Raw genomic sequence first — 17,998 nt, 5'->3', positions numbered from 1 at the left:
ACCTGGAATTATTGGTGCTTCCTACTAGTTCATCCCAGGTTACTTGTCCAAGTTTCAATTACAGTTTGAAAATATTTCATTCAACTCCTAGATAGGTTATACTCCCTATCCCCAAATGCAAAACAAAAGAGTGAATATAAAAAATACTTCATCTGTGTTTTATCCAGTATAAAACGGAACTAGAAACAAGCTGTATTTGTGTTACCCATGACTGGCTGGGAAATTGAATGCAATTGTTTACATTTAATGTTACACTACTCAAACCTTCAACAAATATATTAACTACAAAGGAACATTATTTATCTTCAGACAACGGACCTCAGCTATGGAAACCAAAAATTTAATTATTGAGTTTGTGAGGTTCACAGAAACTTGTAGCGATCTCAAAAATAATTGGAACTTGTTTAGAGTTTAATATAAGTTTTTTCAACTCAGGCTCATTTTGTGATTATATTTTGAATCCTGTTCAGTATAATTAATCATCTAAACCTTCCCCCTTCACTGAATTTTCGATGACCGATCACAGATCAATGCTAGGAATGGTCTTCAGCAAATCGATTAAACGGAATATTTGATTTAAGTCAGTTACTTCCTTAAGATCCGTCTAACTTTTTTATCTGATTCCTCAACCGTTTTGTGAGCTAAATCTGTTTTTATTAAAATTCCGTCCAGCTGTTCATTTTGCCGTTCGATCTCGCCACCAAGTATCAATGCATCTTCTTTCAAGCGGCCTAAGCCTCGTGACATAAGGTCCAGATTTGCGTCGATTTCCCTTTCGTACGGGTCACGCGATGAGAAGCTACTTCTTTGAAATTGACCGCCTTCTCCTGTCCATGCTCCGTACTCTTTGCTATCCCTTCCGTGGTCCCTACTGGGATAATACAGAGATGAGTCCTCTTCTAAGCCTGACAAGCCACTTCTGGTATTACTCGAAGGCAGTTGAGTGTTTTCTTTCGGTTGAGGTGCTTTCTTGAAATAATTCCCTATGGCTCCCCAAATGCTGTTCACCGATTTAATGTGTCTGTTTGCAATTTTCATGTCGCCCTGTATCTTGTCTAAGTTGCGTTCTACTCGATTCAGTTGTTCCCCTTGACATTGGAGTTCTTCTCCTGTTTTTACAGCTATGTCGTGTGTGTCTTCAATCAGGGCTAAAGAACGTTTAGTACTCTCCATTGTCCTTTCTCTTGCCATCTGCATCTGACTTCGTAATTCATCTCCATCGACCTTTTCAAACTCATCGTCGGAACCGTCGTCAAAAGGGTTTGTCTTGCGATTAAAATCAAACTCACTTCTCCTACCGTTAGCGGCCATGTTGTGTGCCGTTTGAAACGATGACGTCGTTCGTAGTTCTATTTTAAGCACATGACGGATCCGTGACGCTAGCAAATAAGGGGCAGCTCGCACTCAAAATAATTGAGCTCTCAATGATCAGTCATTCAGTAAGAACATCCTGAAACTTTTAAGCATCGTGATTTATAGCTTTTCCATGGAAAGGCACTCACCACTTTTCCAGGAAATCCTCCGCTTCCCCGCTTTTCATATCTGCCCGCGTGCCTGACTCACAGAGGCAATATTACTGCTTACCCGTTTCTCTTTTTTCGTGCTCAAGTTTAAGGGAGGTAGATTTCTGTCACTCCAAATGTTAAAAGAATAAGACGGACAATTACAATACTAAAATGATTGAGTGTATTTTAGTCTACATTATAAGCAATAGCAAGAGTGCATTAAGTTTAAGATTGAAAACATAACGTAACGCTGGTGACACTCCTTCTTTTACTTCTTCCCTATTATATCCGATTTTGACCCTACCCCTGGCGGGGACATCCTGACATGAAGAATCGTGAAGAACTATGGGTAATGTCACGCGGCGCGCTAGGATCGTTGGTATACGCGGATTACAGAGTTAGGAATAGTAAGGAGTAGAGGAGTATTTACTTTCAAATTTTTCCTCAAAAACGGAAGTCTACGAGTTCCTCTGGAAAATTTATCACTTTAAGAGTGTTTTTCATCCCTTAAAACGTTTCTAAGAAGCCATTTTGGCGCGTTTTGAAGCTGCACATTCTCAAATATTATGGCGAAACTTGTAGCGGTGTGTAGAGACGAAACCGACTTCGCATTCGAGCGTCGACAAATCCCTCTGAATATTGAGGATGCCTTAACGGTAATTAAGAATTTGTGTCAATTGTGTTTTATCTCCTTCGGTGGAGAATACAAATCTGTGAGCGTTTTGTGTCATCCGCCGTGTTGTTGTCTTCCTTGTTGTCCTAGATGGTGATGGAAATTCCTGAAACTGTGATTTCTACTCGAGAAGTCAACGAATACGAAGTACAGTCGTTTCAAAAGGTGAGTTTAATTTTTCTGTCTTTCTTCCCCCGCTTGTGTATTTTTAGACAGTTCTGAAGTCTCCCGAGAAGTCTTTTCTTGAGCTGAAATGGTTCTAATCGGTTGAGATGCTACCTTTTATCAGCGTCTCGGTTTAACACTAGTAAATCAGTTGGCAGTTAGGGTGAAAATTATATAAACCAGACTGAATCGAGATTATTTCTAGAGATACAAATCAAGCATTAGCATTTAACCGCGCACCGACTTCGACAAATTGGTCAGTTTATGAAATTATATTTAGTGATTGGCTAGTGTGAAACAAATTTCGTATCAATCACCGTGATTCTTGGTGGTAAGAACTCCAGTTGTCTTCGTTCTTGATGTAAACACTGCATGTGATCGTGGTGGCTGATGTTACTTTGTCAGCAAATTCAGTTGTCCTGATTGAGTTTCTCCCTCTTTGCAGCGTTTTCAATGTCTTAGCGCCGATGATCTTGCGGTTGCGACGATGGTAAGACAGAAAGATGTTTTATCCTTCCTGTCCCACTCGGTGCCTTGTGTTGGTTGTCGGAGAAGGTATCGAATGTTTCTATTTTCATATTATTTCCTCATCACTGTTAAATTAATTATTCACTATCGCAAACGAAATCTCAGTAACATTCATAATTGATTTTCTAATCAATGAAGTTTTTAATAGCTTCGTTTTGACTTGAAGTTGTTGTATCCCAATGTGGTGATGTGTGAAAAAGGTGACATTCTATTTAGTATAAATGTGTGATAGTAATATTGGAAGAGCAGTGGCAGTTCTCTTATTGATATTGTGCTTTTATACATCAATGTAAGTTGTCCAACTCTCAAATGATGCCTGAGAGGGTATGCCAATTTCATTCAGTTTTGTAGCCGGCTTTTTTCACGTCAGCTGGAATGTTTTTCTTATCTCTTAACTATATGACTGTTCATCACCGGAAAATGTGTTTCATAACAAATATTTTTGGCTTTTAGTGTTGCCCAGCACTATCATTTGAACCAGACTGAACAAACACAAATTTGAAATCACACTCAAGTGAAAGCTTTTTGATTTTTCAGTCACCAAAAGGCATCATGGGTATATTCTGCTGTTTTCTATCTAGATTCAGGAATTTTTCATTTATCATTCATCATTCAGATTTGTCCTCTGGCTTGAAGGATTTCAGGTTAATAATTGTTGCCTTAGGTTCCTGAGATGATCATGAGCTCATTTTGATTAATTTATCCATTTGTATTTTGTTATTTTCACATGCAATCAGTAAGGTTAAAGGAATTTTAAGTGACATTGTATCAAAGGTCAAAGTCAAGGCACAAACAAATAGAATTCTGCTGCAAGAGTCAATAGTCAACCTCTATAAATGTGGCCAAAGTATTGATGGATTATGTAACAGCTTGTTGTCCAAGATTTCTCAATCAAACTAGCTATGAGCTCTGTAGTCATTGTATATACACTTAAAGCTGCTCGGGCATTCTAGCTTGGCATTTGATTTTGTTGTCATCTTCTGATGGCTTGTGTACTCTGTAAGCTTGTAGAATTTCATACTTTGCCACCCAATCAGAGGTTACTTAAGGAAATGTGATAGATGTTGATGATATTGCTTCCTAGCGCTAATTTCTCTGCAAATCTTGCATAAGGCCAGCCATAGGGAAAGCCCTGGAGAACTAGATTCTCAAACAACTACATTCTTATACAATAATCAGTGTTGACATCAGTTTCTCTAAATATCGTAGTGTTGTGTTGAACCAATTAATTTTTTTGAGTGTTTGCTTTTCTTTGAGGCTTATTGACTCTTGTTAGGCATCAAATGAAATATGATGCAATATTCGCCTAATTTTTCAACCAATAACCTTTACACAGTATTGAGCGATTGTACAATCAGTTAGTGGAATCGGGACAGCCTGCATTGGAACCTCTGATTATCACAAACAGTGGAGGTATGCATTTTACCTTTTTTTTATGTAAGGGTCACAGACTGATAAATTAAGTAATTTACAGAAGTACAATTGATGAAAATTCAAATACTCCACTCAGCTACATCTAGAACAACTTGAATATTTTTAGCTTACTTCTCATTCTGTAACTTCATGAATTGAAGGTCTCTAATCCTTGTAGCATTGAAGCTGTGTTCTTTTCATTGACTTAGATTTCTTTTCGTTGGTCTTTCGTTGACATCATGCTTTGTTCTCTTAATTAACATTGCAGTCTTGACAATGGATAGTTCATTCCTGAAAGACCCAAAACTTGTTTATGCACTATTTTATAAACATGGGTAAGTGTATTTGTGATTATGGTATGTGATGGCCAGTGTATCAGACTTCCAGTATGAGGGATGTTTGTGCCCAAATGGTTGCACTGTGAACATTATGTTTATTAAAAAAATCTAAAATGTTTGGTGCACATACAGTGTCAAAGTAAATTCTATATTTACTGGCACTGTGCACAAGCATTCCTTAGACAGAGTCTTGTTGTGGTTATAAAAACTAGTGCTTTATTTAAATTTTAAATTCTTAATTAAGCCCTCACCATCAGTTATGTAGCTATTAAAGCAACTTAAATTGGACTACAGTTGTAAGTCGTTTCTAATTTCACGAGGAATGATCATAATTTCCAGTAGTGAAGTAGTTCATTTAGATTGTGTTGTTCTATTTTGACTTTACCATTATACTCTTTTAACTTTTTAGATGGTTAGGAATGCTCACTGGGTTCGGTCTGTGCATCATGACCTCTAGCCAGAAATTTTTCTGTCTGGCCTGACCTAACTCAGCCAAGAAGCATTTTATTTTGCCACCATTGTTCTTTCTTTATGCTTTCTTTCCTCTTTTAACTCCCAGGCTGCAGGGTGGTTTGGCTCTGTGTGCCCTTGTTCATATCATTGTGTGCTAGGTGCTCCTAGGGCAATATGGCTCATGTGATAATATAATTATTATTTCTCTACAGATCCAGGCTAAGTGAGATGGTTGAATCTATTCCTAAGAGCAGAAGAAACAGGTTTTGTATATCTCCTTCTTTCACAACAGACAATAATGTTCCACAGATATTTTTTATTAGTCAGAATCAGATGTTTGACTGGTTATGTTGCCTTAACTGTTTAACGATTGATTGATTTATTGATTTGATCAATTGAATGTCAAGGTACATGTATATATTGGCTGCACACTTTGTAATTTGCCTCTGCATATCATGTCTTGTAGGAGGTGCCCTTTACATTCATTGGAAACGCACAAATCAAGGCCATCAGGGTAAATATCAGCAAATGTTTTTAAATAATTGACTATATACACCAGATACAGTGTATCTCAGAGACTTTTTCTTACATAAGTTTAAAGGTAAATGTTTTGCCTTGGAATACAGAGTTTATAGCCCTTAATTAGAAGTGATTAAAAAAATTTGGCTGCTAGTTTGAGCAACATTTCACAGGTTATGATGATGATCATGCCCAACATGATAACTTTAAAAATGTGCATGTGTCTTTGAATGGGAAATGTAGGGGCATGGAACAGGGTTATCAAAGAAAAGAAAAGAAGAGCTAACATGTGGCAGAAATAATCAGGAATACTTTTTTCTACTGAAATATTCCTTCGACTTTAAATGAAAGATTGCAGAACAGCCTTCTGCTTCATCAAGAAAGCTTCCAAAGTTTGAACCTAAAAACTCTGCATGACAAATAAAATCTATGTTTTTTATTAAGACAATTCCAGCAGGAGTGAAAAGCAAGAGTAGAATTGGAAAAAAATTTTACGAATATGGAAACATGGTAACTTTTCTGCCATATCTATAAAGACTGTTTCTGAAAAATTCCGATGCATTATAATCATTGTTTAGAGAGATTTTCAAATGTATTTTGTTGTTAATTCATTCATATCTTTATCTCTACAGAAGCTGGATAGATGTGTGGGATTTACTGTCACAGGAATGTAGGGATGAGGTACTTGGCATTGCTTGTACATTTATAGCAAATAATGGTTAGGAAACTTGCCCCAGTGTTTTGAAGGTTGGATAATTTTATCCACTGAATAGATCTCTGTCTGGTGGATAGCTCAGTATGTTTCACAATCAGTCATCTGTTGAATAGCCTCATATGCCCTCAATGCAACTGGTGCCTGTTCTGTAAGACCATGACTCTCAGCTATATTGAACTGTTGTAACTTAATTTCACTGTGACTTTGGATCACAATATCCTCCGTTGACCCATAGGACTTGCAACATAATGGGATGCAACCAAACATCCTACAATTAATCTTAAAAAGCACAGCAAAATCAACTATCAGAAGCCAAGGTTTGACATTGTTTGAAATAGTAAAAGACATGAGTTACTAAGGACACTTCACCCTTGTTTTGAGAGACATTCTCACCTAACGCGCAGGAATGCTTGACTGTAAAACTGATATGATATCATTTACAATTATCCCAATGACCAAAAGATGATAAAAAGGCATTTAATTGTCTCAGTGTACTAACAAATTCTTTTCCCTCAAACAGGTGATGCTGATTGACTCTGATGCTCTGCTTGACACATTGGAAAATTACCTCAGAAAACATAGGTAAATGTACATAGATGATCTTTCTGACATTTGTAGATTTTTCCTACAGATCATGAGTTACTTTATCCACTGCCCTGAACCCTTTCACTCTCAAGATAAAAAGATCAATGCTCTACTTTGTACTTCATACATTTATTATGGATTTGGCTTTGATGATTTTTTGTCAAATAAAACAATATATCCAAGTTTATGTTCTCCTTTCTTTCTCATCTCCTTTTTATTTGAATTTGTGTTAACATTGTAAGGAAAAATTTCTTTTTGGTGACACTAGGGAGTACATGTACATGTGCATGTTTTATTTTACCATGTAACTCCTATAACTGACATATTTTATGTGTATAGTATGGTAATGATGTTCTGCTTTCAACCAGGAGACACATGTGCACTGTTCAGACAAAAGCTGATCACTTGAAGTTCATCATGATTACTTAGATCAGTGTAACTTATTTGTTGTTGTTGTTGTAGATTTTGTACTGAATGTAAATCAAAAGTTTTGAGGGCATACAGTATTCTGGCAGGAGATTTGGATGGACCAAGTGAAAAGGGGTAGGTATGAAGTTATGTAAAGACAACAATATACCTGGTGAGGGTGCTTAATTTCCTTAGCTGTGAGCTTGGCTGTGAGTTTGGATCATTTTTTGGCCTAACTAGAGGATTTCTATAGGATTCTCAAGTTTCCTTTCATGAAAAACTAGCCTGTGATGCAGTTGTCTTAATAGGGGTCAACATTACAAGTTTGCAATCAGTTATTCCTCTGTCCATATTTGGTATAGCACTAGAGTGGACAGAAGGGGGGCCTTTCCTTTCTTTTGACTGTTGCTCACCCCCTTGGTACAATTTTTTTTCTCTCCCCAGTCTTTCCACTGCTGTAAAAATCAAAGACAGCAGCTTAATTTTCACCTAGAAAATACAGAGTACTTGCTTGCCAAAACTACACCTGCTCTGCAGGCTATTGAAAACCTGATAAGTAGATTGATATGTTCTGTGCTTTTTTAAAACATCTCATAGATTAACAAGCAATGTTTCTTTCTGACTCATCTAGTTACTGTGCTACTTTGTATGATGGTCTTAAAAGCTGTCCTCAAGACCGGCATGTCCATGTACTGTGTGATACAGACTACATTGCACATTTAATTGGACGGGCAGAACCAGAGCTGGCTGGAGGGTATGCAATACTTGTATCCTGTTGTAGCTCATGATAGGGCTTTTCAAAAGCATCATTATTTTTCATGTGGTTCTGGCCGCCTACTTTTTGCTTTTCATTTAACTTGGTTTTATACAAGAAATTAGGGTGATTAGTAGAAATGAAAAGCTTTTCACTCATGGGAGCTTTAAGGAGCTCTGTTGCTATAGATTGTTTCCTGTAGTGTGATACTGCTGTTGGGTGGAAGAGTGTAAGAGTGCTATCCCTTCCCCCTGTGTACAGGGGAAGAAGTGGTAATTTATCATGATCAAAAGCTAGGGATGCTTAAAAATGCCTGTAAAGCATCAGTGGAGAAGCTCCGCCAACCCCTCTCTCTAGAGAGAACCTAGCTTTAAGCACTTCTTTTTTTTAGATTCGTTCCTGAATTTTTTCTTAACCCTTTACATCTTAACATCAGCATGTATATTCTCCATACTGTTAAAGGGTTAAGAGTGTGGCGTACCGCTAAAGTAGATTCCAAACACTTCGCTAACAGAGTACTGGCTTCGATTCATAAGCTTCTCTTTTATGTGTTGTGATAGGAGGAGAGAAAGGCATGCTAAGACACTGGACATTGCCCAGGAAGAGGTAGGAAAATTTCGCTTTAAGTTTGTTAGAACTTCTATGAGGTGTCAATCGGTTGCTTTATGTTGGAGGATATTCTTTCCACTTACCAATATCGTTATATTCCCTAAAACTACTTTTTCCGCAACAAGGTTAGCTGGTGGTTAGTATCGGTGAGGTTTCTTTCCGTACTAATTTAAACCATCTTATTTTCGGTCCATCTTGAAGGTGTTAACGTGTCTTGGTATTCACCTGTGGGAAAGACTTCATCGACTGTGGCAGAAACTGAGGGCTGAGGAGCAAACGTGGCAGATGCTGTTTTATCTGGGGGTGGAAGCTCTAAGGAAAAGTTTTGAGGCAAGATAAGAGGCGCTTTCATTTTATTTGTTGACTTTCTATTCATTATTTGCTGAGGAATAGTTGGATTGACCAGAGTTTGAATAGAACGATTGATTGAATAAACAAGAACCGAATTCCGTAGCTTCACGGAACGATCAACGGAAGCTCTAACTGTTAATCCAATCAAACCAAAATCACATGAAGGTATGCAAAAAAGAAAACAAACAAGCAAAAAACAGAAATGAACAAACGATCCACAATAGTTACGGAGTGAAATAAAGAACGAGGGAACAAACTACATGATCAAACGAAGAAAAACCAGGTTATTTTACCTGTTGATTATCTTTACAGAACTTGACCATAGTTCCAGCAACAAGTAATGTTGGTTGGCGATGTTTTGCGTTTCTTTTTACATGGGTGTCGTTTTGACTTTGTCAGGTGGCGGTTGAAGAAAAGCAAGGTATATCACGCCTGGAACAAGTCGTCGAAGAGATTTCTGAGGCGGAGAGAGCCAAGGAACTCAGAAGAGAGCAGAAGCGATTGAAAAAGAAAGCGAGACGCAAAGAGAAATGTAAATGTGGTACTCACTTAACTATCTCGACAGCGAACAATGAACTGCAAAAAGAGGAAACTGCGAAAAACGAGGAGGAATTGGAAGAGGAAGAGGTATGTACGAATGAGATCGTGGAAGAGACAAGGGATATGAATGGTCATGGCGATAGCTGTGAAGATGATGAAGACGACGGAGACAGTGGCGGTTCACCGTGCAGTTGTGAAGACTTGAGCAACTCTGAGCGAAGCAAGAGCAAAAAATCGGGTTTTAGGAATGGTGACTGCGGGTACGTATCTTTTCCAGGTTACCAGACCCAGTTGCTCAAAGGGTGGCAAACGCTATCTAAAGGATAAATCGCTATATAAAGGATAAATTGCTATCTAGCGGATAAGTGTGAAGTAAAGGTGCAGGGCTATCCAATGGACAGATATTTATTTAGTGGAAAGTGTTATCCAACCTTGAAACAACCGGGGCCAGATTGTTAGCATCGAAAACACTTTTGTGTAGCTTGTTACGGAGAAAGTTGATAAAGTACTTCAGAGTTAAACCGACGCTAAAATTGCTAGTTGCCTTTCCTGGTTGATCTTTTGCGCCTTAAAATAAGTATGTATGGCTATGTAAGGCTATTTTCCTTTCATTTATTGACTTGAAGTGATCTGTTGTAGGTACGTAGCAGAGTACAATAAATGGTCCAGGATGGTGCACCAGAGTGGAGACATGTGTAATCATGACGAAGATTCTTCGACGCTAGGAGGAGAGGAAGAGGATATATGTACAGATTGTTTGAGTGGGAGCCCAATTAGTGGTGGATCTCCACAGAGCAATAATGGAAAGGGAAGAAAGAAGAAGGGCAAAAACAAGGAGAAGAAGGTAAACATATAAGCCTCCTATCCACACCCCTTCACGATGCTTGTTTAGTTATCTCTTTTCACTCCCATGAGCGACCAAGAGAGAATTTCTCCTAACAATATCAATAGAATCTCAATCAGACAAGTGATGAGAATAAAGAAAAATATCATTTAGGGGATTATAAGTTGATCCAATATCAAATTCTCTAAACTAACATCGCAAGAACTGTATGGCAGACAGTTAGGAGAATTACTAATGAGATCTTGGGAGTTAAAGGGTTATTGTGCGGTAGTTTCAATCGTCATGCAATCTTGTCACTCTAACCAAGGCGGTCACGCTTTTTTGCCGTGTGAAGCTTGCGTAACTAAAGGGAAGTTGCCAAATGTAATTTTGCAAATCGTTACTTTGTTCTTCCTCACCGTTAAGTCAATGAAAGTATTCACTCATTTATTCATTCATTCATTCATTCATTCATTCATTCATTCAAGTCTTCAATATTGTTTTTATCTATCTCTTTAGCAAAATTCGCCGAGACATGAAAAGCAAGAAAAGCTTGTAGAAATTATTGATGACGAAGAAAAACGGCTCCTGAAGCTAATGGGTTGGAAGGATGGAGGAACAGAGTCAATGGTGAGTTATTTTTAACTATACTTCCGTCGCTCTACGGCGATTTAGGTTTTCCCTGGGATCCGATACCCTCAAGGGTAGAATATCCCCTGATCTCAAACTTCCTGTTGCGTCACGATTTGTGCTTCTTGAAAAAGAAAGCTTAAAGTTTAGATAGTCTTTTTTAATTTTTATGTACAGTCAGCTTAAATCTTCTCCATCCTTAGCTATCTTTACTTCCTCCTAGTTTGTCTTTAACTTATCTTCGTTTGTCTTTATTATCGTGTTATTATTTTGTATTCTCCGTCACGTTGTGCACCACTGAGCCAGTTGCGACTGGTCACGCGATCATAAATTAATGCGAGAGGTTACGTCACACAAATGTATATCGGGATCGTGAACAACAGGACGCTTTTCTCTAGATTGGTATACTATCGATTAAACTTTGTCGTCTTTGTTCATTTTACATCATAGGAGTGTTTTTCGTCGGAGGAAGATCTCTGTATATCCGAGCAGGAAATTCTACGGTTCAAAGCGAACCAATCGTCAGTGTCACAGCAGCGACGGAAGCTTCGAGAGAAACTTCGCCAACAATTTAACAATTTGACGCTTAAGGAGGGTCTTAACGTCGCTATTGTTCATTAGGCCTTGTTAAAAATGCACTCACAGCAGGAGATGGGGAGATGGGCGATAGGAAATGGGCAGCGGATAGTGGGGATGGGTAGGAAAGTGACTGACCTAGAGAGACAACTTCCCTGCCCGATCCATGTTGATAGAAAGTAGTCACGGGTTTCTGTAGTTACGGTGGAAAGATTGTGTATGTGTGTGTGTGATGTTGTTTATTGTATGCAAGTGAAGTCCGCAAGGTGTGCAGCGATGTAGCAATGTTAATAAGGTTCTCCTTTGTTTTAATTCTTTATTTTAATTTTACTCCCTGATTACACTGTAAATCAGGATGAGTTTATGTGAAAACGGAAATAAATCTCTTGAATCAGATACTGTCAGATATCCAGGCTGAATCTTTACTCGACTTATAAAGTCTTTGTTTTCAGTCGTTTTCACCAGAAGCAAAGTTTATTCACTTGTCTGGGGAATTTCCCCCGCTATGGACTTCCAAGTGTCATTGTAGAAATACCAAATAGTAATTTGCGTTTGCGGCAAAACGAAAAATGAACTTCAAAGACTGTATCTTTTAATGGGAACTCCTCTTTTGCTTGCTCTTACCTGTCCTTTGAAACTTATTGCTATACTTTGCCCCTTGCTCAAACTCATGATAGGGCGAAAGTGTCAGCCGAGATGTTTGATGGGATATTTCTTCCAGAACCTGGTGAACATCTCTTTAATTAAGGATTTTATGCCAGTGTAATGAACAATTTCAATTAAAAGTGAGGAATGTTAGAGATTTTAACAAGACAATTTGAATTTTTGCTTATCTGCCCTTCGTCAATCTGTTTCTATTCTGTGTGTGGGTTGGTCACGGAGAGCTTCCTTGGGAAGGTGTCGACTTCACCCGAAGGAATGGGCAATTTCAGCGGAAAAGTTACGTTTGAAAGGTATTGTTCTCCTTTAACTTCGTTCCTAGTGCGTTTTTTCTACGTTTACTCAGTAACCTGACTTTAAATGCACCTTATAAAATGGAGAGCCTTTCCTTTCTCTATAATGACTCAGTTCCCCTTTAACTTCGTTCCTAGTGCGTTTTTTCTACGTTTACTCAGTAACCTGACTTTAAATGCACTTTATAAAATGGAGAGCCTTTCCTTTCTCTATAATGATTCAGTTCTAAAATTTGTCGAAGATGTGAGTTCGTAATCCAATTTAAAACCCTCGTACCTTAATCCTGAGCGTAAACGCACCAAACAAAAGAAAACAATCCTTATCGGGACGGTAAACAAACGGGAGTGGAGAGAAGCGGGACCTTGTCTACGTGAGGCAGTACCCTCCCCGCCAGCGTGAAACGAATGCGAGGTTTCCCCTCTCCCTCCCTCCCTTCCGTTTCATCTGGGGGGAAGGGTAAGGCTACACGTAGGCCAAACGGGCCTGGAAGGTGGGTTTGAGGTGTGCGTGACCACAAGTGGATACCGTCTCTCCAGACAAGCAATAGGAGTGACGAAAGATTAGGATCAGACTTTGGCTTGGAGTGGTCCACTGTGTAGTGGCGTACTCGATTTTCGGTTTTGTTTGTTACAAAGAGGCGTCGGTCCAGGGAGTAATTAAACTGCAAACCTGGCGTTTTTCAGTTCAGTTTAAGATAAGTCAAAACAAGGAAGTTCCGTCTATTTTTTATAGTGAAGATGGAAAGTTACCAGTCGACACTACCGAGATCTATAACTAACGTAACGGTAGGCGTGCTTCTCCGGCTCCATCTCGTGAAATTAACTTATTATGGAGATGATTGAGGGGAAAGTTTGCGACCAGCTTAGGTTAACGAGATCTGTAGAAGCTGGAAACGTTTTACCGTTTTAGTTAGATTTTTGAGTTGAATTTACCGCTCTAACTTCAAATCATTAAGCAAAAGAGTTGTTAATTAAGCACACACCAATTTCGCCTTGTAGAAATTCGAAGATTAACCTGTTTACCTTGATTAATTGTAAGGGCCTTTCCGCACTGGCGGAAAAGTTGTTTATCTAGTCAAATTTCTGTCATCAACATTTTACTAGCTCTGCATAAAATACTCTGTATAAGGACCCTTCCTTGAGGCGTATAGAGTCAGTATACAGAATTGTATACGGTAAATATTAGGATGTGTAAGGTCCGTATAATGATCAGTACACGTCAGGGTATGCAAAGAAAATACCTGTTGGTATGTCGTCACTTGATGAATAAATTGGAGTTGGAATCCTTTAGCAAACTATACTGGCTGGTCTTCTGAGCAGATCAGGCGCTGCCGGAATTTGACAGCTTTGAAATTTTTACTGCAGATACAACAGACGAAAAAAATTGTCATGACGAAATTTCTCTTTTGATTTTGTTCAGACTTTCTTAGTTTTGTCCGGTACAGCAGAAAGGCCGTGAGGCAGCAAAATATTTAATTGACAACAGGAGGCAAAGATATCTTTCTTTTTCGGAGGCATTTCGTGTCATTTTCCAATTTAATTGTATTGCCCTTAGGAGAAGTATTTTAATAAGTATAGAGCACGCACGTACTTTAAGTATTTCCATTAATGGTATAGCATATCCGGGCCTTTGTTAAGACTTTACGGAATTTTTTCAAACAAGGTTCCAGTGCTAACCAAGAAACCTTGAACACTCCTGCCAAAATCATCGGGATCGTCAGAAAGTGAATGAGATTATAAACGCCATCGAACATTTGACCTGCCTAGTTATATATTGGTCTCGTACTAATTCTAAATTGCTTTGTCCAGCGAGTTGTGGAATATTAAGTAGAGGATAAATTAGATCTCAGGAGCCATGACCAGTTATCATTTATCGCTTAAGAGGTCGAATAATTTTACTTATTTATTTAATTTTTTGTGGGACGGGATCACATGGTCTTCAGGGAGAACAGAAGGGAATCATTCATCGCAAGAGACTATACACTCTCTTGGCCATCGCTAACGGTGTATAAAGCAAGGACTATTGAAAATTGACTGTCTACAAGGGTGGGGGGGGGGGGGGTCATTAGAATATACACAGCCTAAGGGGAGGTATCCTAAGGGGAGGTATTAGGGAAATTTTATTGTGACACGACCCAAATCCTTCAGAAGTTAGAGTACTTTTCCCTGGCGTATTCAAGAGATTTTCGGTTTCCTCCGTTTCAAACTTAAAATGCTACCTTCAAAACAGGATATATATTATTATTGATATATTTCACTGGAATCTATATGTTAAAAGATCAAGGTAAATAAGTCCTTCTCATTTTGTCCTACTTAAACTTAACGGAAATGAAAGAAAAATAGAGTCTAACACAAATTTCTCTCCCTATAAACAAGTACGGGTAACGGTCTCTTTTCATGGCCGGTTCAAGTAAATGCATTCTACGCGCATTTTTTTGGAAATACAGATCTGACCCGATAATAAATGGCAATTTCCTTTAGAATCACGCTCTTCTCAAACACGCTCTGTAAAAGTCAGCGATTGGTCGAGGCCATTCTGAAGGTCAGCCACTCTTTCGAAAACTGATTAAAAACATGTCTCTCTACAACTGCATAATAAGCCTTTGAATGTGTGAGGTCAAGGTAAATTTTCACGATTCTCAGAAATCTTGCATAACGAATATGCCAAAGACAACTCTCATGTAATTGGTCAATATTAATAGCATTTCTATCGCATGACTACTTTGTAATTTGTTTTACGCTTGTTTGATGCATGCAACGAAAGCCTTATCAAGCCTTTAATCATGGATATCAAAACGTTGCTCGCCAATCTTCATGAAGAAGTATCCTGCTCTGTGTGTATGGTCACATTTACTGAACCAAAGCAGCTTCCATGTTTGCACAGCTTTTGCCTCCACTGTTTAGCAGGAATCCAAAGAAACAGCGGCCGCCATGATGTCATAACATGTCCTGAGTGTCGAAGGGAGAGTCAAGTCCCTGGTGGAAATCTTAAAGATCTGCCCACAAACTTTCGCATCAACAGCTTACTAGATGTGTTGGCCATAAGGGAGTGCAGTTCTACTGGAGTCAAATGCGGAAACTGCGACAAACGTAGAGTAGAAAGTTTTTATTGTTTTCAGTGCTGTTCATTTTGGTGTGACGAGTGTATCACTGTGCATAACCTACTCCGAGCAAATAAAGACCACCGAGTTCTTGCGCTCAAAGATTTTGGAGATCAAGACATCGAAGATGTCTTAAAACGACCAGCATTTTGCCCACGACCGGGCCACGAAAAGAAAGAATTGGAATTCTTCTGTAAGAAATGTGAACAAGCCATTTGCAATTCTTGTGTTGCAACCACTCACGATGGACATATTAAGATACTACTGGAAGAAGCGGCAAATGAAAAGAAATTGCAAGTCATGTCTCAGATTGAGTCCAGAAAAGTAAAAGTGCAAAGAATGAGAAACAAAATATCTCAACTTGACGAAACCCGTGATAGAATCCAAACCCAAGTCGCAAAAGTAAAAAGAAGCGCGCAACAGTTTGCCGAAAGCATGATTGCTGTCATCGAAGCCAAGAAACAGGAAATCTTTTCTGAAGCGGATCATGAGGCACAACAGTACCTGGAACGTTTGCGAATACAAAGGATCGAGATTGAAAACAAAGTAAAAATGGTCGAAACAGCTGTAGGAAAATCTGAAACACTATTAGAACGGAGCACAAACGCAGAGCTTGCACAGTTCGATGACTCACAAAACACAATATTCTTGAAAGGAGTTGATGATGAGAGAGAAGAAGTCGACTGCAACCTTGAACATCTAAATGAACTTATTTTCGAGGAAAACAAAGCTTTGAAGACAAAAGCAATCCACGAGGGAATCGGCTCCATTAGAGCGTTTCTCAGTGAGACCAGAGCGGATCAAACAACTGCTGAAGGAGAAGGACTCACTGGGGCGATCGTTGGAATTCAAGCGAAATTTGTTTTGACGACAAGAAATGCTGAAGGACGACAATGCCACGACGAGCGTGACCGAGTAACAGTGGAAATTAAAAATCAGCAAGGCCATGACTGTGCGACGGAAGTGCGAGTCCAAGATATTAAAGATGGTAGCTATAAAGTCGGTTATTTTTCCAAAGAAACTGGAAGATGTAAGGCAGAAGTTAAACTAAACGAAGAACACGTAGCAGGCAGTCCATTTCCGGTTCGAGTGAAACCCAGAGAATTCAGACCCGTGCTATCTTTTGGACAACTAGGTTCGTCTGCTGGAATGTTAGACCTGCCCTGGGGAATGGCAGTGAATGAACGCGATGAAATTGTAGTGACTGAACTCGGTAACAACAGGGTTCAAGTATTCAGTTGTGATGGAACTTACTTACGGTCGTTTGGTAGACAAGGTAATAAACAGGGAGAATTTGATTGGCCATGCGGAATAACAATACATGAGACTAATAACATTATAGTCGTGGACAGCTGTAACAACCGTGTTCAATTGTTCAGTGAGCAGGGTGAGTACCTGAGCCAGTTTGGTGGTAAAGGAAATCTTGATCACCAGCTGTCTTATCCTCTCGGCGTATCTGTAGATAATAAAGGCAATATTATTGTTGCTGATACCGGTGACAAATCAATTAAGATCTTTTCTCCTGACGGCCATTATTTAAGTAAATTCGGGGGTGAGGGTTCTTTTACCTTTCCCTTTCACTGCATACAATATGACAAATATCTGATAGTGTCAGACGCAGAGGAACATTGTATCAAAGTGTTTGATAGAAATGGTAATTTTTTATACAAATTTGGAAATGAGGGGGAAGGAGATGGAGAGTTCAATAACCCTCGTTGTTTATCAGTTAACAAGGCAGGACACCTGATGGTTTGTGATACATGGAATCACAGAGTACAAGTATTTGAGCTAAGTGGAAAATTTGTAACAAAATTTGGATCAAAAGGAGGGAAAAAAGGAGAATTTAATCGCCCTATCTCTACTGCAGTGCTCAGTGATGGTCGAATAGTTGTGTCTGACTGTTGGGACCAGCGCATTCAGATATTTGAATAGACATCACATCACTGTGTCTTACCAGATTTGAGCTCATTTTTTCAAACTTTTAAACATGAAACTACTTTCAACACGTGATTTACATTCTTTGTAAGTATCTTCTGAATGGTCAATGAAACTACAACACTATAGTTTCAATTAATGCTACATCCAAGATGAATATCTTGTTACACCTATTTTATATGATATTGTGAATTAAGTAATTACAGAATTTACTACTATTGTCATAAAACAGATCATCTGCTCCACTGGTTTAACTCAGAAAAAGGCTCCAAAGTCAAAAATTGTAAATAATCAAACGGTAGAAATGTGTCATTAAAGTATTTGTGATTGCATTTGCAAACTTCGCTGTATAGTTATCACTTGGCAAAAACAAAAAGGAGTGATTTGAAACTTTCCGACTGATTTTAGTCCAATATATCTGGGA

The 17,998-nt window shown here is 38.7% G+C and overlaps 3 protein-coding genes across 4 annotated transcripts; 2 read left to right on the top strand and 1 right to left on the bottom strand.

Moving 5' to 3' along the window:
- Positions 1-137: 137 nt before the first annotated feature.
- Positions 138-1,325, bottom strand: LOC131790618 (synaptosomal-associated protein 29-like). Its single transcript, XM_059107852.2, has one exon. It carries the CDS (start codon positions 1,309-1,311, stop codon positions 586-588), a length of 726 nt encoding a protein of 241 aa, XP_058963835.1. The 5' UTR covers positions 1,312-1,325; the 3' UTR covers positions 138-585.
- Positions 1,326-1,879: 554 nt separating this feature from the next.
- LOC131789856 (gametogenetin-binding protein 2) lies at positions 1,880-12,388 on the top strand. 2 transcript variants are annotated; one of them, XM_066162066.1, is made up of 17 exons: positions 1,880-2,161; positions 2,269-2,343; positions 2,789-2,898; positions 4,208-4,284; positions 4,553-4,619; positions 5,288-5,338; positions 5,542-5,589; positions 6,227-6,275; positions 6,830-6,891; positions 7,357-7,437; positions 7,934-8,056; positions 8,617-8,662; positions 8,867-8,995; positions 9,416-9,816; positions 10,196-10,400; positions 10,899-11,005; positions 12,073-12,388. In XM_066162066.1, the coding sequence occupies exons 1-17, from the start codon at positions 2,072-2,074 to the stop codon at positions 12,125-12,127; spliced, it is 1,776 nt and encodes a 591-aa protein (XP_066018163.1). In that variant the 5' UTR covers positions 1,880-2,071; the 3' UTR covers positions 12,128-12,388. The 2 variants fall into 2 exon arrangements, with proteins under 2 accessions (XP_066018163.1, XP_066018162.1); XM_066162065.1 differs by lacking the exon at positions 12,073-12,388 and adding an exon at positions 11,460-11,981 and having other exon boundaries at positions 1,883-2,161; positions 10,899-11,009.
- A 2,607-nt stretch (positions 12,389-14,995) lies between these two features.
- On the top strand, positions 14,996-17,869 carry LOC136279181 (E3 ubiquitin-protein ligase TRIM71-like). Its single transcript, XM_066162736.1, has one exon. The coding sequence runs from the start codon at positions 15,322-15,324 to the stop codon at positions 17,569-17,571; it is 2,250 nt and encodes a 749-aa protein (XP_066018833.1). The 5' UTR covers positions 14,996-15,321; the 3' UTR covers positions 17,572-17,869.
- Positions 17,870-17,998: the final 129 nt, after the last annotated feature.

This window comes from Pocillopora verrucosa, chromosome 2 (assembly GCF_036669915.1).
Source record: "Pocillopora verrucosa isolate sample1 chromosome 2, ASM3666991v2, whole genome shotgun sequence".
Classification (NCBI taxonomy): domain Eukaryota; kingdom Metazoa; phylum Cnidaria; class Anthozoa; order Scleractinia; family Pocilloporidae; genus Pocillopora; species Pocillopora verrucosa.
Note: the sequence above shows the minus strand (reverse complement) of the source record. Positions and strands in the feature narration are given on the sequence as shown.

Bases quoted from the DNA above. Each gene is read 5' to 3' on its own strand.
- LOC136279181 (XM_066162736.1), top strand. From the start codon at position 15,322: ATGGATATCAAAACGTTGCTCGCCAATCTTCATGAAGAAGTATCCTGC.
- LOC131790618 (XM_059107852.2), bottom strand. From the start codon at position 1,311: ATGGCCGCTAACGGTAGGAGAAGTGAGTTTGATTTTAATCGCAAGACA.
- LOC131789856 (XM_066162065.1), top strand. From the start codon at position 2,072: ATGGCGAAACTTGTAGCGGTGTGTAGAGACGAAACCGACTTCGCATTC. The intron at 2,344-2,788 runs GTGAGTTTAATT...CCCTCTTTGCAG, and splicing joins AAGTACAGTCGTTTCAAAAG to CGTTTTCAATGTCTTAGCGC. The intron at 7,438-7,933 runs GTAGGTATGAAG...TGACTCATCTAG, and splicing joins GATGGACCAAGTGAAAAGGG to TTACTGTGCTACTTTGTATG.